The following is a 22,558-nucleotide window of genomic DNA, read 5'->3' on the forward strand; positions in this document are numbered from 1 at the left end:
GCCCCATATATTTTGAAGTGCACATACTCTGCGCTTCTAAAGCAGGAAAGTCCAAGATTTAATGAACTTGGCCATTATTTGCGGCAACTTCTCATTTCTAGAATCTTCTAGAAGTTTAAGCTTCTAGGCTCTCCTCATGGTGGAAGATTCCTAAAAGACTACTGTGCTTCAGGCCAGCTTGTAGCCTCTAACTCCCTGCCCCTTCCCCCCCCCCCAATTTAGTTCCCTTGACCTTTCAGATGTTATTATTCAACTAGGTGGTGTTTGCTTTCATTGCTTCTGGTGGCATAAGAGTGTGCAAAATAAAGCAAAAAATAAGGTCATTTTGTATAAAATAGGTAAAGTCTGGTTGGGCAGAAAGGGAAGAAAAGGCAGTTTCTGAAAGAGTCGTGTCTTTGCTGCACTCTGGGACCACGGGACCAGGGTGTCCACCCTCCACAGATCTGGGGGAAAACACTGGCTTGAAAGAAGCAGGTGACCGCTGCCAACATGCGGAAGGCAAGACTGCCACGTTTTTATTTCCAGGTGCATAAAGAGGCCACAGGTTAATGTTGTTAAAAAAAAAAAAATCAAACGTCTGTTAATCAAGTGCTGCATTTAATGAACACCGCCTAAGACAGGGGGTAACCTAAGGAGACACCGGGTAACCGCAGACAACCGGCCATTCAGGGGTGAGTTTCCGTTGTAGAGCGACCCCCCTCCGCCCAGCTGCTGGGCGCCACCGGCCAGCATGTCACGATGGATGAAGCAGCGGACCAGCAGGTACTGTTAAGAGTCAGCAGGCTGGCTGGCCCGACGCGCTGAACTCAGTGAGGCACTTGGAGATGAGGAACTTGCAGATGTAATATCCCTGTTAGGTGGGGGAGGTGTGGAAACCCTCCTCCGCTGCAAGGGCCAGAGGGCCGATAACCCGAGGGCAGGTTAGCCAATAGCCTGAAGCAGCCTCATTTGGGTCCTCACTGACAGGACCTTCCTTTTTCCAACGGCAAAAAATACTGAAGACAAATGAAATCCGTGCCTATCTCTCCCTCTCTTCTTCCCTCCAACCCTTCACCAAAGAAATTACAAGGGCAATAGTTCTGAGCTCTCAGGAAACAGGGTCTGGAACCTTCTGGAGACTGAGAGGCAGTGTCCACAGCTGAGAAACAGCTGTGTCAAAATTCCTTTCCTTTAGGTTAGACTCGATTTCTCCTGCCCTCCCTCCACCCGTTCCTCTCTCACCCCCACGCAACATGCTGGCATTAGGACCTCTAGCCTTCAATCTGCACTGGGATCTCCCAACAGAAGAGACTCTGCTTCTTGTCGCCCAGAAGCTGCCACTTCACCATCACTTTTATCTGGAGAAAGAGAAAAAGAATTGGGAAAAATGAAAGCAGGCCCTCACCTCAATCCAGAACCGGTCTAACTATGAATCCGAGTTAACAAACTGCCTAACTCCTCAGACTTTTTTTCTTAAATCATGCCACCATGGAGGCCGCTTGGGACACGGGGGCAGCCTGTGGTCTTAAAAGACCAGCCAAGTGACACCTAGGATTCGGCGTCAGCGGCACCACATACTAACCTCATTAACTCATCAGACATAATTTCTGAAGCATTCTTTTCCCTTTCAGATCAAAGGCACATGATGAAGCCTTGAGGGGAAGAGAATTTTACATTCAAACAATTTCCTATGTATTTGGCAATCTGATCCAGCTTTTTCTGAGGGTAACCATGAAGAAGAGAGTAAAGTTATTCGTAGGTGTAACAAAATACCTTGTTACTTGTTAGCCGAAAATGTCAGAACACGAAGGGTGTCCCAAGAAGTTTATAAGTATACGAATGGTTCCGGGAACAACAATGCTTCGAAGCAATACAGCTTCAGTTAGTTTCCTTAAACTGTTTTGGTTTTTTAATAATACACATCATTAGAAATCTCTGCTTTGACTTGTTATACTAGGAACTGTCCCTTCTAATTCTTAAAAAAAAAAAAAAAAAAATCACTGAGAATTTTCCAGTCCTTTCTTATGTAGATATTAGCTTTCTTATGATTAGTTACTGCCCCTAATTTGGATTCAAATGTTTCTTTACAATTCAACATCTGAGTGACTGTGATACCTGCATCTCGAAACTTGCAAGTTTTTCAAGACTAGTACACATTAACTACTGTTTCACTTAGTGCTGAAATTAACATAGTTTAAGATGTTTTTCAAATGAAACATAATTCACTTAACAACTGCTACCATATAGGAAGTGCCTACTATGTATCAGGCCCTAATTAGACACTGTGTAAATGACCAAGGCTCAGAAATGCCTATGATATTACAGATACTCCGCAAATTAATCTATAAACCTGTCCCTGACCCATAGGGTCTCTTATATCCCTTAAACATAGACTCCCTATATTACAGCCTCTTTGGAATGTTCTTTAATTACTTGCCATTTCTAGAAATGTCCGGAATGCTCCTGGGTTCTACTTGATTTCCTTTCAAAATATGCAGTGTTTTGTTTTTTTTTCTTCATGGAAAAAAGGAATCCCCTTACTTCTTCCATTACTTATCAGGATTCATATCTTTAATACAGGGGCTGGGGGGGATAGGGGGAGAAAGAATTGTATGGAAAAGTGACCTCTTTGCTATGGAGCTAGGAAACTACTGCTCTCTTATTAAGAGATTAACGGAGAAACCAGAATTTTTCTATAACTTGACATCTCGAACTACTTGACAGCTGCCTAAAATCTTTTAACAGTGCACAGGTTTTGGGGTCACAAGGCCCAGCCCTGGATCTAGACGTAATATTTCTTAGCAGAGTAGACACTGCTCATTTTGCTTAACATTGGAGGCTCGGCCCGCAGCTTCTGCTTCTTCATCATAGAGAGACGAAGGACTCCTACCCAATCTTTTCTTCCTGCCCCCCCCACCCCGCCACCCCCCCCCCGTCAGATTCCTCATCTAGTCACAAGGCTACCAGTGTCCTGAACAACGAGGTCACTTACAGAGGGGTATTCATTCTTCACTGGTAGTTTATTCAGGTAGCTATAGGTCTTGCCTTGCTGGATGGGGCAGTTGATTCCACTCTTACAACCATCAGCCTCAGGAATGGGAAAGGGAACTGCTACGCCCATCAGGATGCCATACACCAAAGCTTTGCTACCCTGAGATGAAACATCTAAGAGGAAAGAAAGAGAATGAGATGGTGACAGGGACAGCTTATTTCTAAACTCGAAGTAAAAGAGTCAGATACGTTCTCAAGCAGTGGCAATGCTATGATAGCAAACCATGAAGTCTGTACTTCTTAACTCCTAGAGTCTACTTCTCTTTGTAGTTATGCTTAGTACCTCTAAGAATGCTACAGATAAGTATTCACTCTTAAAAAAAAAAAAAAGCAAGGTAGAGAGCGGTTTTCTTTGCTCCCAACCCCACCCTGCTCTTCCTTGCCTGTCACAATTTCTCAGGAAAATCAGAGCTACCTGGATAAACAACCTTATCCAACAAAGTAACTGAGTTTTTTTGGGCAGTAAACTTTGTTTCCTAACTACGCCAGCTTCCGTCAGAGCGTACTGTGTATCTTACAGAGCTTTAGAAGATTGGTCTCTGAATTCTCAAATGCCCTGCTCACAGGATTCCTTTAGAAAATAAGAAAACAGAAAGGAATCTCCGCAGAAATGCAGTTAAGTAACAGTAAGAGATAACCCTTTAGAAACTGGGTAAGGTTTGAAAGATGAGGTACATCTCTTGACATCCTCTACCCTCCATATCACAAGATGGGCAGGAGGAATAAATGCAATAAAATTAGGGCAACCAGGGTTATCAGCTGTTAGGCTATTGCGGAGATCCAGGGTATTGGCTTGGTTCCCTCCCTCCCTCCCATCCTTCCTTCCTGTCTTTCTTTCTCTCTTTCTTTCTTTCTTTCTTTCTTTCTTTCTTTCTTTCTTTCTTTCTTTCTGGGATGGGGATTACTTTTGTTTAGAAGGTACATTTTGGGGGTGCCTGGTAGAACACGTGACTTTTGATCTCGGGGTTGTGAGTTTGAGCCCCATGTTGGGTACAGGGATTACTTAAAAAAAAAAAATCTAGGGGCGCCTGGGTGGCTCGGTCGGTTAAGCATCCGACTTCGGCTCAGGTCATGATCTCACGGTCCGTGAGTTCGAGCCCTGCGTCTGGCTCTGTGCTGACTGCTCAGAGCCTGGAGCCTGTTTCAGATTCTGTGTCTCCCTCTCTCTCTCTGCCTCTCCCCTGTTCATGCTCTGTCTCTCTCTGTCTCAAAAGTAAATAAACGTTAAAAAATATATATATATAAAAAAAAAATCTAAAAAGAAAAAAAAAAAGAAGGTACATTTTTGGTTTGGGACAATAGAGGGGCAGGGAGCATCCAGGAGAGAAAACAGCTCTAGTATTTAATGCTGTCTTCAGGCTTAAAAGAAGGAGATGACAGGAACTTTGACATTTCTTATTAGACTGCCACATCTAGTTCCATAGGATAGAAAACGAGTAAAGGATTCAAGGTTGATACCCCTTGTAGAAATAAAGATTTTGCATTTGTCTAGATTCCTGGGAAGCTGAAGGTGATAAATGTGGTACCAGAAAGCAACAAGTTCCAATAATATTTCTTTACGTTGAGGAAGGAAGCTCAGATTTTTTTTCCTTGGGTCCCAAATGAATCCCCTCAACCTTACAGAGGGGAAGTCTGAGCTTTGCAGAAGTTGGAAGGGAGGTCATAGACTTCCTGACTGCAATTCCTTCCCCCATATCCCTGTGCTCATTCCAACATTTGAGACTGATGTTCTGCTTTGTGATGAATTTGAAGTCAAGAGCCACTTTTACTTACTACTGGTGAAGGTGACATTGACACTGTAAGACTGGCCTTTGTGCAATTTGCAGGGCTGGGTGGGGCATGGGCTCACATTCAGCTCCTTTATAACTCCAAACCCAGAACCTGTGAAAAAAAAGAAACATGAATTGGAATAGGAGGCAAGATAAACCACCTATGCTATTTCCTACCTAATGGAAAGGTGCTCTGCTCGTCAGGAAACTCTTCCTATTTGATGGGTGAAGGGGAATTAAGAAAATGAGTTAAGTATATAAAGCCAGCTTCCCTGCTCCGTATCCTGGCAGGACTATGCCAGGGCAAGTCATCTCCACCCCTCCTTCCATCCCCAGGTAGGATTTAAAGCAGCATGCATATGGCGCAAGTGATGGCTCAAAGCTTCAGTGCTGTTTCCACTTGGACTCTTGAGCCTGGCTGCTTCTGAGCCGCCCCCGCCCCCCATCCTTTCTTCCAATCCTGTCCCGGTACGGATCCAAATCAGTGATCTCTGAGCTTTGTACATCCCTACCAGTGAAAACGATTTTAAGAATGCATCCACAGTATACAGTTGGACACTCCACTTTAGAAACGTGTTCTTCAAGATAAGTGTCTCTGAGACAGGGTGTGTGTCTTTTTGTAAAAATCTCAGTTCAAACAAAGACAAAAGTGCTCTTTGTTCCCAAGAAATGCTTGACCTAAACAGGTTAAGTAAAGTCTTTAAGAATCCCATTGCCACATCCGGGTCCCTGAAACTGGACAGCCGAATCGAGAGAATGCAAGCAAACTGCCTGGGAACATCGCTTATAGCAAGCTTAAGCTCTGCCATTCAGCCATCACTGCTGAGGTAGGCTCTGGGACCGGGCGCCTGGGTTTGCAATCTCACTGGCTCCCTTACGCATGGTGAAACCTCAAAACAAGGCACTTCACCCCTCTGGGGATAACAATAGTAACTGCCTCATAGGGTAGGTGAGTGAACACACAGCAAGGTCTCAGGTAAGTCTTTGCAACATGGTAATGCTATATAAATGTTTACTTTATTATCATCACATCGGGATTCAGTCCATGAATTTAATCTAGAATAGTTGCTGTGGGTGGGTTAGTAAGTCCCCTTTTCACACAAAAGCTGGGCCTCTCCTCTGCAGTCATCAGGTTGGCTCAGCCCATGGGCTATGAAATGAGAAGCTCATGTTGGCTTTCTCAGCCTGTGCCTGCTCTTGGGTGAACGGTTTCATCCTACTGACCAGCACTCCTCCAGCTAAGTCTGTGAATAATAACTGGCAGTCCCTCAGCCCCCTGCTTGCTTCTCCATCATTGCAAGGTTCCAAGGTTTTCGAAATACACACGCGAGAATTCTCTTCTTTAAGCACTGTCTTCTACTCTGTCCTCCGGTCTTCTACAGATAGGGAAAAAATATCCAGAACTTTAATCAACAACCTATTGAAAATCAGTGCTTATGGGGCGCCTGGGTGGCTCAGTCGGTTGAGCGTCTGACTTCGGCTCAGGTCATGATCTCGCAGTCCGGGAGTTCGAGCCCCGCGTTGGGCTCTGTGCTGACAGCTCAGAGCCTGGAGCCTGCTTCAGATTCTGTGTCTCCCTCTCTCTCTGACCCTCCCCCATTCATGCTCTGTCTCTCTCTGTCTCAAAAAACTAAATATACGTTAAAAAATTAAAAAAAAAATCAGTGCTTATGCTAAAGCTTTCAACGTCTGCTTCAACGTGCTTCTTTCAAGGCTGGGTCACATGATTAGTACTTGTAGCTTCTTGAGTTTTACTGACAAGAGGTTCTTGGACTTCCAATGTCAACAGAACTCCTCAGTCCTAACTGGCAAAAATAGCAAAACCAGTTTGCTTGGCCCCATTTCTTACTTGAGGAAATACTCCTCCCAGGGAAAGGGGTCATAGAGTGGAACTCAAAAATCTTTTGATGTGGGCACTGAAGTTTACATTGTTATTTCCCAATTCAAAAGTAAATTGAAAATCTGTAACTGAAACCCTCCCTTCCTTAAGAAGCACTTGCCATAGGTGTATAGCTGGATTTGGTTTCCTTGGTCTTTTTTTTTTTTTTTTTTTTTTTTTTTCTGATGTCTATTTTTGAGAGAGAGAGAGAGAATGTGCACTTGTGGGGCAGGGGCAGAGAGAAGAGAGAGGGGCGATGAGGCGTTCCCTCAAAATCAAGAAGTGTGAGGTCATGACCTGAGCTGCAGTCATGCGCTTAACCACCTGAACCACCCAGGCATCCCCCCCCCCTTTTTTAATGTTAATGTTACCACTGAAACTCAAGGTGGTTCACAGACCCACTAATTTCCTACCACGAACTAGCTGTGAGACTTGGGTTTGGGGCATGTGGGTGGCTCAGTGGTTAAGTGTCCGCCATCGGCTTAGATCATGATCTCATGGTTTAAGAGTTCGAGCCCCAAGTTGGGCTTTGTGCTGACAGCTCAGAGCCTGGAGCCTGCTTAGGGTGCTGTCTTCCTCTCTCTTCTCCTCCCCAGCTTGCTCTTTCTCAAAATTAAACATTAAAAAGAGAAAGAGAGAGAGAGAGAGAGAGAGAGAGAGAGAACTTGGGTAAGTTACTCCATGTGCCTGTTTCCTATCTGTAAAACAGATCCTGAGGGCTGGATGAGTTAATATAATGTCTTTGTCCAAATTTGGCCACTAAGTTTAATGGAGGGATAGGCAGTAATTTGAGGTGATAATAGGATCTTTCAAGTGCCACTAGTTTGGTGGAACAGCATTTGCTAAGTATTAATAGACCAGCAGTCTTATTCCTTAATCAATCCCGTCCCCTAGCCTAACTCTGCTTTTGCCTCAAAATGAACTGATGACATAGTGGAAGGAGTATTTATTCTCTCATCTACTTTTGCTTTGAAAAGTTTTTTTTTTAATGTTTATTTTTTAGAGGAAGACAAAGCGTCAGCGGGGGAGGGGGAGGGGCACGCACAATTTGAAGTTTCCTTCCAGCTCACAAATTTTATGTCTTCTTTCATTTATCACTACACCTTTCCACGTCAGAAAACGTTCTGCTAAAATAGTTAATTCTATAGACTTGACTGAACGAAAGAACTCACAATTTCCTACAAGCCCCCGCTGTACTTCCCAACAAAGATCCCTACCACAGCGCCAAGACGGGGTTATGTGTCACAAGCTGTGTCACAGCAACACGAGCTTTATAGATAGGAGGAGACGGTGATTAAGAATCACCAAATTATATAGCACAAAGGAAGCGGTAACGGAACAAATCATGAAAAGGAGAATTGACTTTTGAGTTGTCAGCAAAAGGGAAATTAAAAATAAAAGCAAACGGAGTAGGGAGGGAGAGGTCATCCAAAGACACAAAGCAAACATACAAAGTTCTGTGCCCCTCACGTTCCGCGCATCATTGGAACCTTCAGTTAGTTGTCTGTGCTACAAACTTTAGAAAACTTCTGCAAAAGGCCCAGTTCCAGTTAATGTCCAGGGACCCCCAAAACGCGTCCCAGGAAGAGGCGAAGTTGTGAGCCATTGGATTTCGCCCCCCGCACCTTCTCCCCAACCCCAGCCCACTCCACGTGGGGTCCGAGGCTGAACCTGGCCGCCCGCGGGAGCCGCCCAACCCAGCCGGGGGTCTCGGCGCGGGGTTCCGGTGGGGGCTCCCGCAGAGGGCGCGGGAATCTCGGGCCGGCTCCGGCTCACCGCAGTCCTTGAAAAGCACTGGCTCGGCGAGGGCGGAGGCGCTGAGCGCCAGGAGCACGAACACGACGGCCAGAGAACGCATCGCAGCTGAACAGGTTCCAAACGCGAAGAAGGAAGAAGCGACCGCCTCAGTCACAAGATAAACCTGCCCGGGCGGGCCTGGGGAGGAGCCAGGTCAGGCGACTCTCACCAGCAACCAGGGCCGGGCCCGCCCGCGCTCCGCCCCGCCCGCTCCAGATTGCCGAGCTCGCCTTGGTCCCGCCTAGATGCCCGCTATCTCCGCCCACCTTGTCCGCTCCGCCACCGGGTAGGCTAGAATCCATCTCCGCCCCGTTCCGCTCCTCCCTCCGGCGCTCCGCCCAGGTTTTGTTGGTGCACCCCAGCTTCCGTAATGGGAGCGTTTCTAGCCAATCAAATCCCTTCTCCTCCACCACCACCCAATGGGTGTGCTCGGAGGCGGGGTCTCCGTGGGTCCCGTCTCCGGAGGCCCAGATGGAGAAGGCGATTGGGGTGACGCGAGGGGCGGAGTTTGTGGAGGAAGATGGCGGCCGCCCGTGGGTTATCGCTAATGGCCGTGGCGCTGAGGATGGTCACTCCCTGGGCAAGGGGCAGGTACCAAGGCTACAAAGGCACCTGGGAAGGGTGTTAGTTTCTGCGCCTCCAGGACTAAGGGGGAAGCTAAGGCCTGCGGGGGAGGCGAGGGTTTGGCGTGAGGCTGTCCAGGTGGAGGTCGTCAGGTTTGGCGTGAGGCTGTCCAGGTGCAGGTCACCAGGTGCCCATCTGCTCCAGGCTCATCCTCCTCCCTTGCGCAGTAGGCTCCTCGCGGCCTCTCGCGGACCTCAGGCTCGTCGGGAAGCGTCGTCCTCCAGCTCCGAGGCCGGAGAAGGACAGATCCACCTGACCGACAGCTGCGTCCAGGTAGGAGGTCGGACTCGGGGCGGCGGCGCCAGGGTGTCAGGAGTGCGGGGACTTGCCCTTGGCTCACCCTTGTTCCTCCCTTTGCCTGGCATTCTTGATTCCCCTTCCTGCATTTCAGAGGCTTCTGGAAATCACCGAAGGGTCAGAATTCCTCAGGCTGGAGGTGGAGGGAGGCGGATGCTCCGGATTCCAATACAAATTTTCACTGGATACAGTTATCAATCCCGACGACAGGCAAGGAGGAAGGGGTGGGTCCTCAGAGAATGTGCGGGAGGGATAAAAGTGCACATTTAGTTCAAATTTGAAAGGTTTGCTGAGAATGCCTAACACCACCCTTCTCACACAGTGGGAATACAGTGAGGATTTGTGTCATGCTTCAAAATAACTATGCTATAGGAAGAAAATTGGCCTGCCGACGTCCCTAGTGTAACTGGTAAGAGAGCCAGCCTGGACTGGATTCCAGTCCTAAATCCTTAACCATTTACCAGTATTCATTCCATGGGCTCTTTTTGCCTCGGAGAAAAGCAGCACTTGTTAGAGATAACAAGGGATGCTTCCTCTGGATTTCTAAAAAAAAAAATTTTTAATGTCTCTTTATTTTTGAGAGAAAGATCATGAGCAGGGGAGGGGCAGAGAGAGAGAGGGAGACATAGAATCTGAAGCAGGCTCCAGGCTCCGAGCTATCAGCACAGAGCCCACCACCGGGCTTGAACTCACGAACCCTGAGATCATGACCTGAGCCGAAGTCGGAGGCTTAATCAACTGAGCCACCCAGGTGTCCCATCTGTATTTCTAAAACAGAATGTGTACCTCTGGGCTCAGAGGGTGTCATGTTTTTGGTGTTTATGATAGTCGTTAATGTCTTCCTCCTGTCTTTTCAGGGTATTTGAACAGGGTGGGGCAAGAGTGGTGGTTGACTCTGATAGCTTGGCCTTCGTGAAAGGGGCCCAGGTGGACTTCAGCCAAGAACTGATCCGCAGCTCATTTCAAGTATTGAACAATCCTCAAGCGCAGCAAGGCTGCTCCTGTGGCTCATCCTTCTCTGTCAAACTTTGATGCGACGGCAGGTGACCCAGAGATTGCTTCCACTTGCACCAATTTGAGGAGCCTGGCAGTAGTAGAATTCTAGAGGTTTCCTTCCAGTCATCCTTCTCTCAATTGTTTTTTTCCCTTCAGTCTAGGAGTGTTGTGTTTGCCACTGTTATTTTCAGAACGTGAAGCTTTTACTCTTGATTTAATTTCACTCACACAGTTCTGAGGCCAAGCATCTAGATGCGATGATCTAAGCTCTGCTAACTTGTTGAAACCCACCCTGTGTAATCTGTAGAGCCTTCACAGTTCCAGAGTTTCGAGTTACTTCTCTGGCCTTCAGAGCTGCTTGTACATATGCGTATAGCTATGTATAAAAGCTTTATTTTGAAGGAAGTCCTTATTGTGTTCTGGATCAGGGTCACAGATCGGGGACCTTAACTCTGGTTACCAGGCTAGAGAGGATGAGAAAGGCAGTGTTCTCTTTTTTCATCTCACCCTTCCTGAATGTGTTACTAGACATCCGTCTTTTTCTTTTCTTTTCTTTTCTTTTCTTTTCTTTTCTCTTCTTTTTTTTTTTTTTTTTTTTTGGCATCCTTATTTTCTATGCAGCTCATTCTCCACTTTCCATTTGTTAGGGTAAATCCTTTTTTCTTTCTTACTCCTCATTCTGCTAAATTTACAAAACCAGTAGCTCACCCAGAAAACTTGGATCGAACCCCCGCTGATAACCTGAATCATTTGGAAAGTAGGCCCCATACTCCATACTCACAGAGACATTTCAAGATTCTGTGATCATTCAGTGACTGATATGTTGCTTCACTTACCTTATTGTGTAAAATGTCTTTTGTCTCGTGCATAGCAGGACGTGGTTTTTGTGTTGGTATGGATATGGATAGTTAGGGATTACCAGATAAAATGTAAGATGCCCAGTTAAATTTGAATTTCAAATAACACATAATTTTTAGTATAAGTGTGCCCCAAATATTTCGTGAAACATATTTATACTAAAAATTATGTGTTGTTTATTTGAAATTCAAATTTAACTGGGCACTGTGGTTTTGTTTTTTTTTAAGTTTATTTATTTTGAGAGAGAGAGCGAGTGGGGGAGGGGGAGGGGCAGAGAGAGAGGAAGAGAGAATTTCAAGTAGGCTCCACACACATTGCGGAGCCCAGTGTGGGGCTCGAACTCACAAACTGTGAGATCATGACCTAAGCCAAAACCAAGAGTTGGATGCTTAATCGACTGAGCCACCCAGGCGTCAGGGACATTGTGTATTTCTGTTTGTTAAACCTGGCAGCTTTATTTTAGGGTCACTGAAAGAAAAGCTTTTTTTTTTTTTTTTTTTTTAAATTTTTATTTATTTATTTTGAGAGAAAGAGTGTGAGTTGGGGAGGGGAGGGAGGGGGAGAGAGAGAATCCCAAGCAGGCTCTGTGCTGACAGCTGCATCTCATGAACCATGAGATCATGACCTGAGCTGAAATGAAGAGTCTGGTGCTTAACCGAACGAATGAGCCACCCAGGCACCCCAAGGAAAGCTTTTTAAGCCACAAATTCCGATGACTTTTATTTAAAAAAAAAAATTTTTTTTTTTTAATGTTTATTTATTTTTGAGACAGAGAGAGACAGAGCATGAACGGGGGAGGGTCACAGAGAGAAGGAGGCACAGAATCTGAAACAGCCGAGCTGTCAGCACAGAGCCCGACGCGGGGCTCGAACCCACGGACCGTGAGATCATGACCTGAGCCGAAGTCGGACGCTTAACCGACTGAGCCACCCAGGCGCCCCCCGATGAATTTTAAAGTACTTGTTTGGGTATGGCACTTAATTAGTCTACAGATCTAGAAATAGTTGTGGCATGTGTGTGACAGGGCTGGGGGAGCTGGAACTGTATGGACAGACAACTAAAAAAAGAAATACCACTACCATGACAAATGATTTATTAATGCTCATGTCGGGAAAACCACAACCAAATTGATTATGGAAGAATTATTGGTTAAACCCTTGTTTTCCTCAAGAGCCTTAAAGTTTGTTACGGCAAAACTTGCATTTCTGGACTGGATTGGAATTAAGGTCATTCATTAAAAGAATTTACCATTAAAAAGGGAAATGCAGAGTTTAGAGAAAGTATCTGGGACAGAAGCTTAGGTACTTATATTTTCAATGTGGGAAAACCTAGGATTTGGAGAAAGCAAGCCTACTGTGAGTACAAAGAGGAAACAAAGGGAGGCTCAGATACCTGAGCTTTCTTGGCAGTTTTCCATGGAAGGAGGCAGAGAGCAGCATACCATAGGGGCATCTGTGTGGCTTTACTTAGATACCTAAAGATGCATCAGTACCTGGGCCTGATAAGATCTTCAGCTCAGACTGAGTTTTTCCATCCTCGTTAAAAAGAGATTTTGCTACATTTTATGTATTAGAACCTGTTTAAAGAGTGCACTTTATTTTTGTTTATTTTTTGAAGGAAGCCCTGTACCCAACATGGGCCTTGAACTCATGACCCTGAGATCAAGAGTTGCATGTTACACTGACTGAGCCAGCCAGGTGCTCCATGATTTGGTGATTTTAAAACTCATGCAGAGCACATGCAAGGTAGTTTTAGCTGCTAAATAAATCATTAAATTGCAGTAGTCAGACAGGAACTGAACCTTTGAATGCCTTTATGGAAGTACTTGCTGTTAATGGGAGATTTGGACTTCTGTGTTTTAGAAAGGGTGGGTTTGGGAGAAATCACCTCACTTTATTACACTGAGAAAGCCTCAGGGGAAAATCTGAAGTGATAACAAGAAGCCTCCATTGGAGTAGGATGACGTAGAAATTTTAAAAGCACGGGGTGTAGAGAAATGATAGCGTCAAGGGGACAGTGGGCAGTTGGCTTGGAACAAATAGTAAGTATAGTAAAATGGGTTTAGGGTCTTTTGCAGGCCCTTTTTGACCAGATGCCCTCTTTCTGGCAAGCAGTAAAGACCAGCAGGTGTTTTCACAAATTTTGCTCACTGTGCAAATTCATTTACGAAAACTCGACACTCCTCTAGTATCCATTGGAAGACTTTTTTTTTTTTTTTTCTTCCCCATTACTTTCAAGGGGAAAGGCCCTATTTGTTGCAGAATTGGTTTTATTTATGCAAAGTTAGAGAGTGTCTGGGGCGGCATGTCCTCCCTTTGCTTTAGCAAGAACCAAAGACAAGGGAGCCCTGCGCCTGCTTCATGTTGTGAATCTGCTTTACGGTGTTCGCTCGAAAGAGGGGGTCTCTGGGTCAACATCCAGATCTTACCTTGTGGAATCATACGCTTCAGTTCCGTGACTGATAGTGACTGGTGGTAGGTAAACTGTAGGTGTCCCACCCACCCTTCGTTTGTGTGGGAATGTTGACTGATTACAAGGGATTAGGAGAAAACAGGTTTAGAAGTAAGGGGTTAGAAGTAGGTGTCCAAGAACTTTCTAACTTCTCTTCTTAAGAATTGAAACCCGTTCTTTCGGTCTTCTGTTACAAAGCCTCAAACGGAGGGCTGACATTTGGTAGGAGTATCCTGTATTGAGAAGTGGGCAGCACCGATCATCTGGCGTAGCCCTCCCGTCAGTGCTGGCCCGGAGTGGGTCTCGTGCCGCTGGTAGTGGACGGGACCTGACACTGTCCAGGGGAACATAATTATGGTTTTGCATGTGTGTCTCAAAGGCAGGAAACTCCTCTACTTTCTAGGTATCTAGCATTGGTGTTTATGGTTGCTCTTTCAGAATCCCTGTTTTCCATTTCTCCACAGAAATGCTGCAGGGGTGTTTAAAGGAAGTTTGCTTTAAGAAGCTTTGCAATAATTGCGGGGCTTTAACTGTCAGATAAAGACATAAAGGAGGGAGCATTTAAGTGGTCTGTGGCCAGCAGCTGTATTTAAAAATATTTTATTTTTTTGAAAAGGCAATACACATGGTACAAAATTCAAAAAGACACAAAAGGGGATACAGTGAAAAGTCCCAATCCTGTACCCATGTACCCTGTCACCCTCCCCACAAACCACTGTTGTTTCTAAGAATTTACCCTACAGGTATGATCCATAGATATAATGTGAAATAACATACAAGAATATTCATTACAGCATTACTTATAAATAGCAAGAGATAGGAAACAATGGAAACATCTGTCAATAGGGGACTGATTACAAGTTATGATTTATCCATTCAGTGGAAAGGCACACAATTACAATATAGAACGAGACAACTCTTTATGTGAAAATACAGATTAAGTGAAAAAAGCAAAGCGCAGAACAGCATGCATAGAGTGCTCTTTGTGTTTTGATACAAAGAAATCCGTGTATGTGCATGAAGTTTTTCTGGAAGGGTGAGCAGGAAGGCGAGGGTTGAGAGGAGGCACAGCGCCAGCAGGTGTACTGAAGAGCGGTAAGAAGTTCTCTGAACCGTGGGTGTAAGGAGAGTGGCGAGGATGAGGTCAGCAGATACCCAGCTGTCTTCCCCCGTTCTTTAGATAAATAGCAGCATATATTATACTTTGTTATATGACCTTCTTTCCCCCCTTAGTCTGGTTTGGATTTCTTATCAAGGCATTTAGAGCCACTTTTTTTTTTTTTCTTCCTCTTTTAGGCCTCCGTTTCAACTAATAGTTTCTAATCTTTTACTGTTACAAGTAATGCTATAATAAATAACCTCTGATGTGTGTCGTTTCACATTTGGTGAGAAATATCTGAAGGTTAAATTCCTAGAAGATTCAAAGAGTAAGAGCTTTTATAAGTTTGAAAGACATTGCCATGTTATCCTTTTCAGAAGTTCTGTCGGTTTCCGTCCCTGTTAGCTGTGTATGTGAGTGCCTCTTTTCATCAGATGCTTGCCGACCGAAGATGCTGACCGAAAGAAGGTCAGAATATTTTCACATGTGTAAGAACTATATAGTTTTGTTGGCTGAAAACATCTTAGATAGTAGAGTGACCTAGGGCAAATTGTTTAAACTCTTGTGTGTCTCAATTTCCTCAGCTGTAAGTTGGGAATAAAAATAGTAGGATTGTTGGATGACTAAATGAAATTTGTGTCCAGCACTCAACACAGTGCCTGGCACATAACAGGCATTGGGAAGTTATTATGGGATGGCTGACAGAGCAACCGCTAGGACAGGACAGATTAAATTAAGAAAATGACATTCGTCCCTATGTCTTCAGGCGCATGGAGTCTCGTTCATTTACATTGCCTTTCATCAGACAAATGCAAAGGCAGAGCTTTCCTTGTCTCAGAAGAAGAAGGAACCTTTTCCCATTGGATCCCATTCCTAGGCTATTGGCAGAGTTGGCAAGAGGGTAGGCACAGCCTCATGTCTAATAATTAGACTTAGCCAACATGGTAAAGAAATTTGGTTTAATATGAAATAAAAACAAAAACAGAAAAGCCCAGATGTACATCTTTTTATTCCACAATGGTTCTAAACTCCTGGCTAGCCAAGGTTGGAGTGGGTCTCTACTTGTAAACTGAGAGGGATACCAGCCATCCCATTTTTGAAAGAAAGATGGCAGGGGCATCTGAGAATACAAAAACAACATAGGAAATCTGGCTTCCCCTAAATAAGACTACACTGTATCTCACAAGCTAGAAAATAGGCCCCTTTTTTTTTAGTACCTCAAAACTGGCATCCACAAAAGGAGAACCCAGGAGAGATTTGTTTCCTGTAAGAAGCAGTATGTATTTAATACAGGTCTTCGGAGATGGGCACCCTGTCCTGTGGCAGCCTTTGCTGGGTGCACGCAAATTATCATGGGTAGATGGCGAGTGTTTACCCGAAGTTACTGAACGTTTTCTTTAGACTTGTTGAAAGCCTTGGCGCCCCCTTTCTTAACAACTCCCCGTATTTTTCATATTGCCCTCTTGCTGCTTTCTTAGGCTTCTTGTTCCCCTTCACTTGTGTCTCTACACTCAGCAAGCTGGTATCAGTCTTGCTCTTCCGAGATGAGATGAGCTGATCTGCCCCTCCCTGGGGCCACAGAACTGCTATTGGATGGAGCTGTGGCAAAATCTGGCCCAGACTGGATTGGCTGAGTGAAGTGTTGGTTCTCTGGAGGCGGCCTTGGAGTCACTCCCCAAACCGCCCCCCCCCCCAATCCTTTTTTGCTCAAGAGATACTGAAGGACCATCCCTGGGCAGATGTGACCTCTGACCCAGTTGTGGAATCATCAGGATGTCCTGTGGATCATGGCTGGGAAAGGGTGTCTGCAATGTGAGTCCGAGTGACCTTGCGTGTTTGCACAGCTTGAGGGGGTGGATGAGGGCCATCCTTTAGGAAGCATCCATAGCAAGGCCAGGACAGATGGCAGACTGGTCCTCATGGCCAGTGGCTGAAGCATTAAAGCATTTGGTGGTGTTTGAGCCAAGCAAGGGCACGGCAGCATGAAGGCAGTGACAGAAGCTCAGCCAGAGCCTAAGCTGGGAGAGATGAAAAGCAGGCGGGGCTGGCTGGGAGCTGGGCTGCAGGGCCTTCTGCCTGCTTCTTCATGGTGTCTTCCCAGCTAGGAAAGCCTCCTCGAGGCCCCTGCCTGTGTGGCCTGGGCCCATTTCCAGGTAGCTGCCCACACTGAGCCCTCACTGCTATTCCTTGGAGGTACAGTGTGGGGGGCCGGCCTCGGCCACATAACCTGGGGAGCAATGGCAGCGGTAGGAGCCCTCGGTGTTCTCGCAGTGACCGTGGGCACAGAGTGCAGCAGGCCCGTTCAAGTCGTCACACTCATTGATATCTAAGAGGAAGAGAAGGAAGAGAGAGCTGTGGGGAACCCCGGTGCCTCTGCTGTTGTGGTCACTAAGCACCAGCCCCTGCCCCGCAGTGGAATCCTACATGTGGCAGCCAGGAGCTGAGGTCATTGCCCCAAACTAGGCAAGTCAGAGACACAAAGCAGGTGGTAGTGAACCCATCCTGTGCCCCTGGACAGTGACCATGCTCTTTTGTCCCTGCCTTTCTTCTCTCTAGGAACCTCCCCGGAAAGGGCTTTCTATACACAACAGGAGACCTTCCTTGGGTGCTGTCTCACCACTTGGCCTGGTTCCAGACAGCCCCACTAGGGGGCAGCAGTGTATTTTCCACTCTCAAGTTCAGCCTTGTATTGTGAGCGGTGGGCCAGCCTGACCTTTCCACCTGGAGCCATCAGGGCCATCCTGCTCCCTGGGCCACTCACATCACAACTTACCCACACAGGCCATGTGGGCCATGTCCAGCTGGAAGCCCTCAAAGCAGTCACAGGTGTAGCCCTCCCTCACTCGCACACAGCGGCCGTTCTCACAGCCATTCAGGATGCCGCATTCCTCTGCCTGAAGCCCTTCGAAGCCGGCCTGGTGCTCTGGTAGGAGGGAGTCAGAAGGAAGCTGAGGCCTTGCACCCAGCCTTGGGAGCCTCACCCTCCACAATGAAGGTTGCTCCTTTTGAAATCCTAAGGTCAGGGTTGGGAGGGTCTAAAACTCTCACAGAGATGCTAAAACAAAAGGCACTACCCTTAAGAGATAATTATGTGTCATTACTTTATGGTGGCGGAGACCTGCGGTACTTTAAATGTTAGCTCCGGGAAGGTTGAGACTCCTTGCTCTCATAGTGCCAGGGTTCCCGAGCAGGTGGGTGTCTATGTAGTGTTGGTTTTGTGGTTGGTGGTGGTTAAAATCTTTAGATGGTTTTTGTGGGGAGGAGATTGGCAGCAAAAGGGGATTACCCTCACCCAACACGAAGCAAAACTTAGGGATCTGCTTAACCCTCTCCTCTTTAAGCAGGCCCCGACCCCGGAGAAAGACCGTATCCCTGGTCCCCGTGAAGCCTTTGTCTGGTACAGTGGCCTGTGCCTGGGGCAGCTACCACATCCGTTGCACAGGTGCCAGGCCTGACTTCTTCATTAGAATTCAAGTCCTATATGCTGGGGTCCTTGCCACTTAAAAACCGAGTCACCACAGTGGGCCTCTAAAGTGATTAGAAATCCTGAATGCACATTTCAGGTCACGAGTGTGAGCCTGTAGACCAGGTTATTCTGCACACCGTGGGTGGTATGGAGGGAGAGAGACGGACCGGAGTGTACCTGCTTTCTCTTGTTCTCTCAACCCTCACAGGGAAGTTTTTGAGGTTGGGATGGTGTCCTGTCCTGTACCTCTTTGGTTCATCAGAGTTGTTTGGGTCTGACCCAGGCATTTGGAGTTGTCCCTTGAGTGACCTGTGAGAGGGCTGGCTGGGTCTTTTCCCTCCCTGGGCCTCACCCCGCTGGCAGCGATTAGTAGGTAGAGGAGATGGAAGTGAAACCATTTTGGTGCCCTCCGCTTCCCCATTTTTGCATCAACACAGACCTGGGTGGCTGGCCACGTAGTGGGGCTGGAGTTCTGAGGGCTGCAGGGGGGGCTCAAGAACTGGTAGGTGGTCCCCTGGGCGGCTGGCTGTGTTGGGGAAGGGTGGCTCTGGGACGGTGTCCTCGGGACCCAGGTAGTTGTAGAAGGGGGCCCCGTCTGGGCCGTAGAGGCTGTAATGCAGGTCCTCGGGCCCGGGGCCATACTCATAGCCTGGCCGGAAGTGGACTCCAGCCTCCCGCTCGGCTTCGATCCGGGCCACATTGCACAGCTGAGCGTAGACCTCTGTCAGGGAGGAGGGAGAGAGGATGCTGCCAGGCTCCTGATAGCTAAAGCCTGGAGTGTGGTTCCCAGGCTCATTTCCCCGGGGAGAGGGAGCATGCTGGGACTGGTGTCCTCTGGGAGTTCCTGACAGTGCTCTCCTCGTCACCCCAGCCCCTCCCCCACTCTGTCCCCAGACAATAGAGATGGAAGATGGCCACACTCTGATTGCTCTACTCCTAAATCCCTCCTTCCCAGGTGAGGGCATTTCCTTCCCTGGGGCCCCTCCCCCCCAGGCAGGCACGGGTCACCCTTCTCACCAGAGCTCCTGGGGGGGCACAGGGCACACTGCTGGCTCCAGGCCTCGCCATCCTGACAGCAGCATTCTGTGTAGGTGGTGCGGCGCCCGTGCAGGGGTTGGCTGCACACATAATTGGTGACTCTTTTCCAGCAGATGTCCATGTGGATGTCGTGGTCAGGCAGGTCCTCTGGTGGCACAGCGCACAGGGGCACGTGAGCCCTCCCGGCCCGGATTCAGTCCCCCCACCGCTGCCCCGCCACTCCAGGCCTACTGACCCGTGCCGCCGGTGCTGTTCACGCAGCGCTGCTGGCCGAGGTCCAGGGTGAGCGGGGGGCTGCAGAAGCAGTGGAAAGAGCCTTCAGTGTTCACACACTCACCGTTCTCGCAGGCCATGTCCTGGCACTCGTCATGATCTGTGGTGGCAGAAAGACGGAAGGGGGATGTGGGGGGTAGTACCAAGGTGGCTTGCCCACGGACCGCCTTCGTGGAAGGGGGTTTTCTTGTAACTGACAATGAAGAGGTGGCACCCTGCTTCCCCCTCCCCCCCCCCAACCCAGTCCAGTCTGGGGAGGGGGGGCCCTCCCCAGGGATGCCTTTCCAACAGCTCCCCTCACCTCAGACCTGCCTGGTGCAGTGGGAGCTCCCATCAAGAATGGGGCTGGCTGGTGGGGGCTGGGAGAGCATTGGGCTGTGGGCGCGGGGGCGGGGAGGGGCGGTGTGTGTCCTCACCCTCACACTTCCTGTGGACCGCGTTGTAGTGGTAGCCGGGATGGCACAGGCAGATGTAGCCAGGCACCGTGTTGAGGCACCGGCCGTTCTGGCAGAGCCCAGGCCCGAACATCATACACTCGTCCGCATCTGCGGGAGGGCGGAGCCGAGGTGAGAAGCAGTACGAAGCAGAACATGATACTAAGGGCTCCAAAGCCAGACCTGCTGGGTTTGGGTCCTGGCGCTGCCACTTGCCAGTCAGGTGACTTTGGGCAACTTGTTCAGGTCTCCTTGCCTCAGTTTCCTACCTAAAAATATGTGGATGCTATTACTCAATCTCTCACAATTGTTACGAAGATTAAGAGGTTAATATATGTAGGTGCTTCAATAGCACTTGGCATGTAGCAAGCACTTAAGGAAAGCTGCTTCTGTTTCTGTGATTTCCTTCTCCAGCTTCAGGATTAGGATGTGGAAGGGCTCATGCCTGAACTACCCACTTTGAGTGTGGGTTCCCCCAAAGTTTCTGGCTTTCTAAGTGAGGCCAGGGAGATAAGCAGCTGCCTCGGTATAGCAGTACTTCCCACTCTGTCCCTATGCCCCAGGACTGGGTTAGTCAAGGCGTCATAGTTTCTTCCGGAGGGTTCGGCCTCGGGGGAGCAGAGGGAGCTCAGGTCAGAACTTCAGCTACACATCCGTAGGTAGTCAGCCCCAGGACAGGAACCAGGGGAGCCACCTGGGAGGCTGGGGCTTCATGCAGAGCTTCCTTGGGGACCCTCCCGGAGGACCAGGCCGGGCCCGCTCAGGTGAGTGGATTCTGGGGAGGAGGGTCTCTAGGGAGGTTACCTGTGTACGTGGTCTGTCCAAACATCCAGGCTCCGTCCACAGGGATGTAGCCTTTACCACTAGGGCAGATCTCGCTGAATTCCACTGTGCAAGGAGGCATCCAAGCTTAGAGACAGAAGGGCTCTGCCCCCATCTTCTCTCCCCTTCTTTCAGGGTCACCCTGCAGAGCTGACACTGAGGATTTGGGACCCTTGGGGGCCTTACCTGAGTCCTCAGCTGGGCAGAGGTCACAGGCGTCTCCCCAGCTGGCACCCTGAGTGCAGCAGCACTCGGCCTGTGTGGTGTTCCGGCCCAGAAGGCTGGAGCAGGGCAGCTGGTCATTCTGCCCAGAGTAGCACTCCATGCGGATGGGGCCCGGGGGGTGGTCCCCTGGCGGGGCCTCAGGAATACTCTGACCTGTGTGTGAGGGATGCCCTTTGTTACTGTCTGTCCGTGGCTCTCTAGGGCACCCTAGGCTTTGAATTTATTTTCAAAATTTTATGTTTATATAATAGCACTTCCCAGTGTAAACATGCTTTTTTACCTGTATTATCGTGCTTGATGCTTTCGACAACTTTATATTGTCACCTCCCTCTCACAGATGAGGCAGTTAAGATTTAGAAAAACTAGGTGACTTACCACAGCCACCAGCTGTTAAGTGGCCCAGACCCCTGTTCTTCTGCTATCCCCTGCTATCCCCCTGCTATCCCCCACTATAGGGGGTGCCTCCAGTCCTTGGCATAACCATAGAGGCAGCCCTCCCCCATTCCTCAGCTCACACTATACCCCAGCCCCTCTCACCTTCCCTGTTCCAGGTCCTGTTTTCTCTTCCCCAAGTCAGAGGAGGCCGGCCGAGTCCTAATCCAGCCTGGGGTGACAGGCTGGACCCGGCAGCTCAAGAGTGGAGTGGACAGGAGAGAGTGAGGCTTAGCTTCAAGGCCTCCCTCACCAAACGTGCCCTGGGACCCCCGTGAGGCTCAATCTGAGATCCCTGGGCACCTTCAGTTGGCATCAGAGCTTCCTGAGCCTCCCAGACATTCCCTGGCTGGGGACAGACACCCCCCCCCCCCATCATGACATTTGCTGCACTCGACTCCTTGCCCTGCCGCACTGCATTCCTAAGTGGTGCCCCTGCCCACACTGCCCCGGGCCTGGCCCAGGCTCCTTCTCAGTAGCTGCCGCAGTTGAAGTGCTTTGTAAGCCGCAGAGTGGTCATTCGCAACGACTGGGTACAGTATGGGGCACGCTCACCTCCAGCCACCCGCGGGCGGCAGTGCCCCTCCTGAGCGTCGTACTCCTCCAGGTCACTGGCACAGAGGCACAGGAAGGAGCCCTCCACATTCTCACAGAGCGCCGCCCCACACACCGCCAGCATGAGCTCACACTCGTTCACGTCTGCCAGGCACGAGGATGGGCTTGTGGGTGGAGAAGACGCAGCCTGTGCCCCTGCCCCTCTGCCCGCAGCCCAGGGGGCAGATCCTCATCCATCCCCTCAAAAGAAACAGACTAGGTCTTGGGAGAAGAGCAGAAGGGAGCTAGCAGGAAGGAGAGACCGATGAACAGAGGGCGTGGGAAGGGAGAGAGGCGAAGGGTGGCAGGAAAGGGTCACTAAAGGGACAAAGAGGAAGGGTTCCTCCCTCCGGCACGTTCTCCAAATGTGCCTCTCGAGACCCAGAGGTCTCTGGGGAAGGGTGGTGCTCCTTCGCTGATATGCTTGCTCCCCCTGCTGGTAGAACATGGCCACGTTTCTCCTGCCAACCTGGT

The 22,558-nt window shown here is 48.6% G+C and overlaps 3 protein-coding genes across 6 annotated transcripts in view; 1 reads left to right on the plus strand and 2 right to left on the minus strand.

Moving 5' to 3' along the window:
• Nucleotides 1–580: 580 nt before the first annotated feature.
• On the minus strand, nt 581–8,621 carry NPC2 (NPC intracellular cholesterol transporter 2). Its single transcript, XM_042990124.1, has 4 exons — nt 8,455–8,621; nt 4,804–4,911; nt 2,972–3,144; nt 581–1,337 (listed from the first exon to the last, which is right to left on the minus strand). The coding sequence occupies exons 1-4, from the start codon at nt 8,534–8,536 to the stop codon at nt 1,251–1,253; spliced, it is 450 nt and encodes a 149-aa protein (XP_042846058.1). The 5' UTR covers nt 8,537–8,621; the 3' UTR covers nt 581–1,250.
• Nucleotides 8,622–8,937: 316 nt separating this feature from the next.
• On the plus strand, nt 8,938–15,773 carry ISCA2 (iron-sulfur cluster assembly 2). Of its 4 annotated transcripts, none has more exons than XM_007095063.3 (5): nt 8,938–9,066; nt 9,270–9,372; nt 9,491–9,606; nt 10,254–10,439; nt 15,178–15,258. In XM_007095063.3, exons 1-4 carry the CDS (start codon nt 8,996–8,998, stop codon nt 10,426–10,428), a joined length of 465 nt encoding a protein of 154 aa, XP_007095125.1. In that variant the 5' UTR covers nt 8,938–8,995; the 3' UTR covers nt 10,429–10,439; nt 15,178–15,258. The 4 variants fall into 4 exon arrangements, with proteins under 4 accessions (XP_007095125.1, XP_015398938.1, XP_042846061.1 ...); XM_015543452.2 differs by having other exon boundaries at nt 8,939–9,066; nt 9,267–9,372; XM_042990127.1 differs by lacking the exon at nt 10,254–10,439 and having other exon boundaries at nt 8,944–9,066; nt 9,491–9,620; nt 15,178–15,773.
• A 9-nt stretch (nt 15,774–15,782) lies between these two features.
• The window catches only part of LTBP2 (latent transforming growth factor beta binding protein 2), a 104,641-nt gene continuing 97,865 nt past the window's right edge, over nt 15,783–22,558 (minus strand). The window contains exons 28-36 of the mRNA XM_042990125.1: nt 22,046–22,189; nt 21,020–21,211; nt 20,816–20,899; nt 19,994–20,122; nt 19,540–19,677; nt 19,284–19,451; nt 18,706–18,987; nt 17,574–17,723; nt 15,783–17,126 (exon numbers count right to left, since the gene is read on the minus strand). Coding sequence (XP_042846059.1) covers nt 16,981–17,126; nt 17,574–17,723; nt 18,706–18,987; nt 19,284–19,451; nt 19,540–19,677; nt 19,994–20,122; nt 20,816–20,899; nt 21,020–21,211; nt 22,046–22,189 — 1,433 coding nt within the window. The 3' untranslated portion in view covers nt 15,783–16,980. The remainder of the gene's footprint in view (nt 17,127–17,573; nt 17,724–18,705; nt 18,988–19,283; nt 19,452–19,539; nt 19,678–19,993; nt 20,123–20,815; nt 20,900–21,019; nt 21,212–22,045; nt 22,190–22,558) is intronic.

The sequence above is a fragment of the Panthera tigris genome, chromosome B3, assembly GCF_018350195.1.
Source record: "Panthera tigris isolate Pti1 chromosome B3, P.tigris_Pti1_mat1.1, whole genome shotgun sequence".
Lineage (NCBI taxonomy): Eukaryota > Metazoa > Chordata > Mammalia > Carnivora > Felidae > Panthera > Panthera tigris.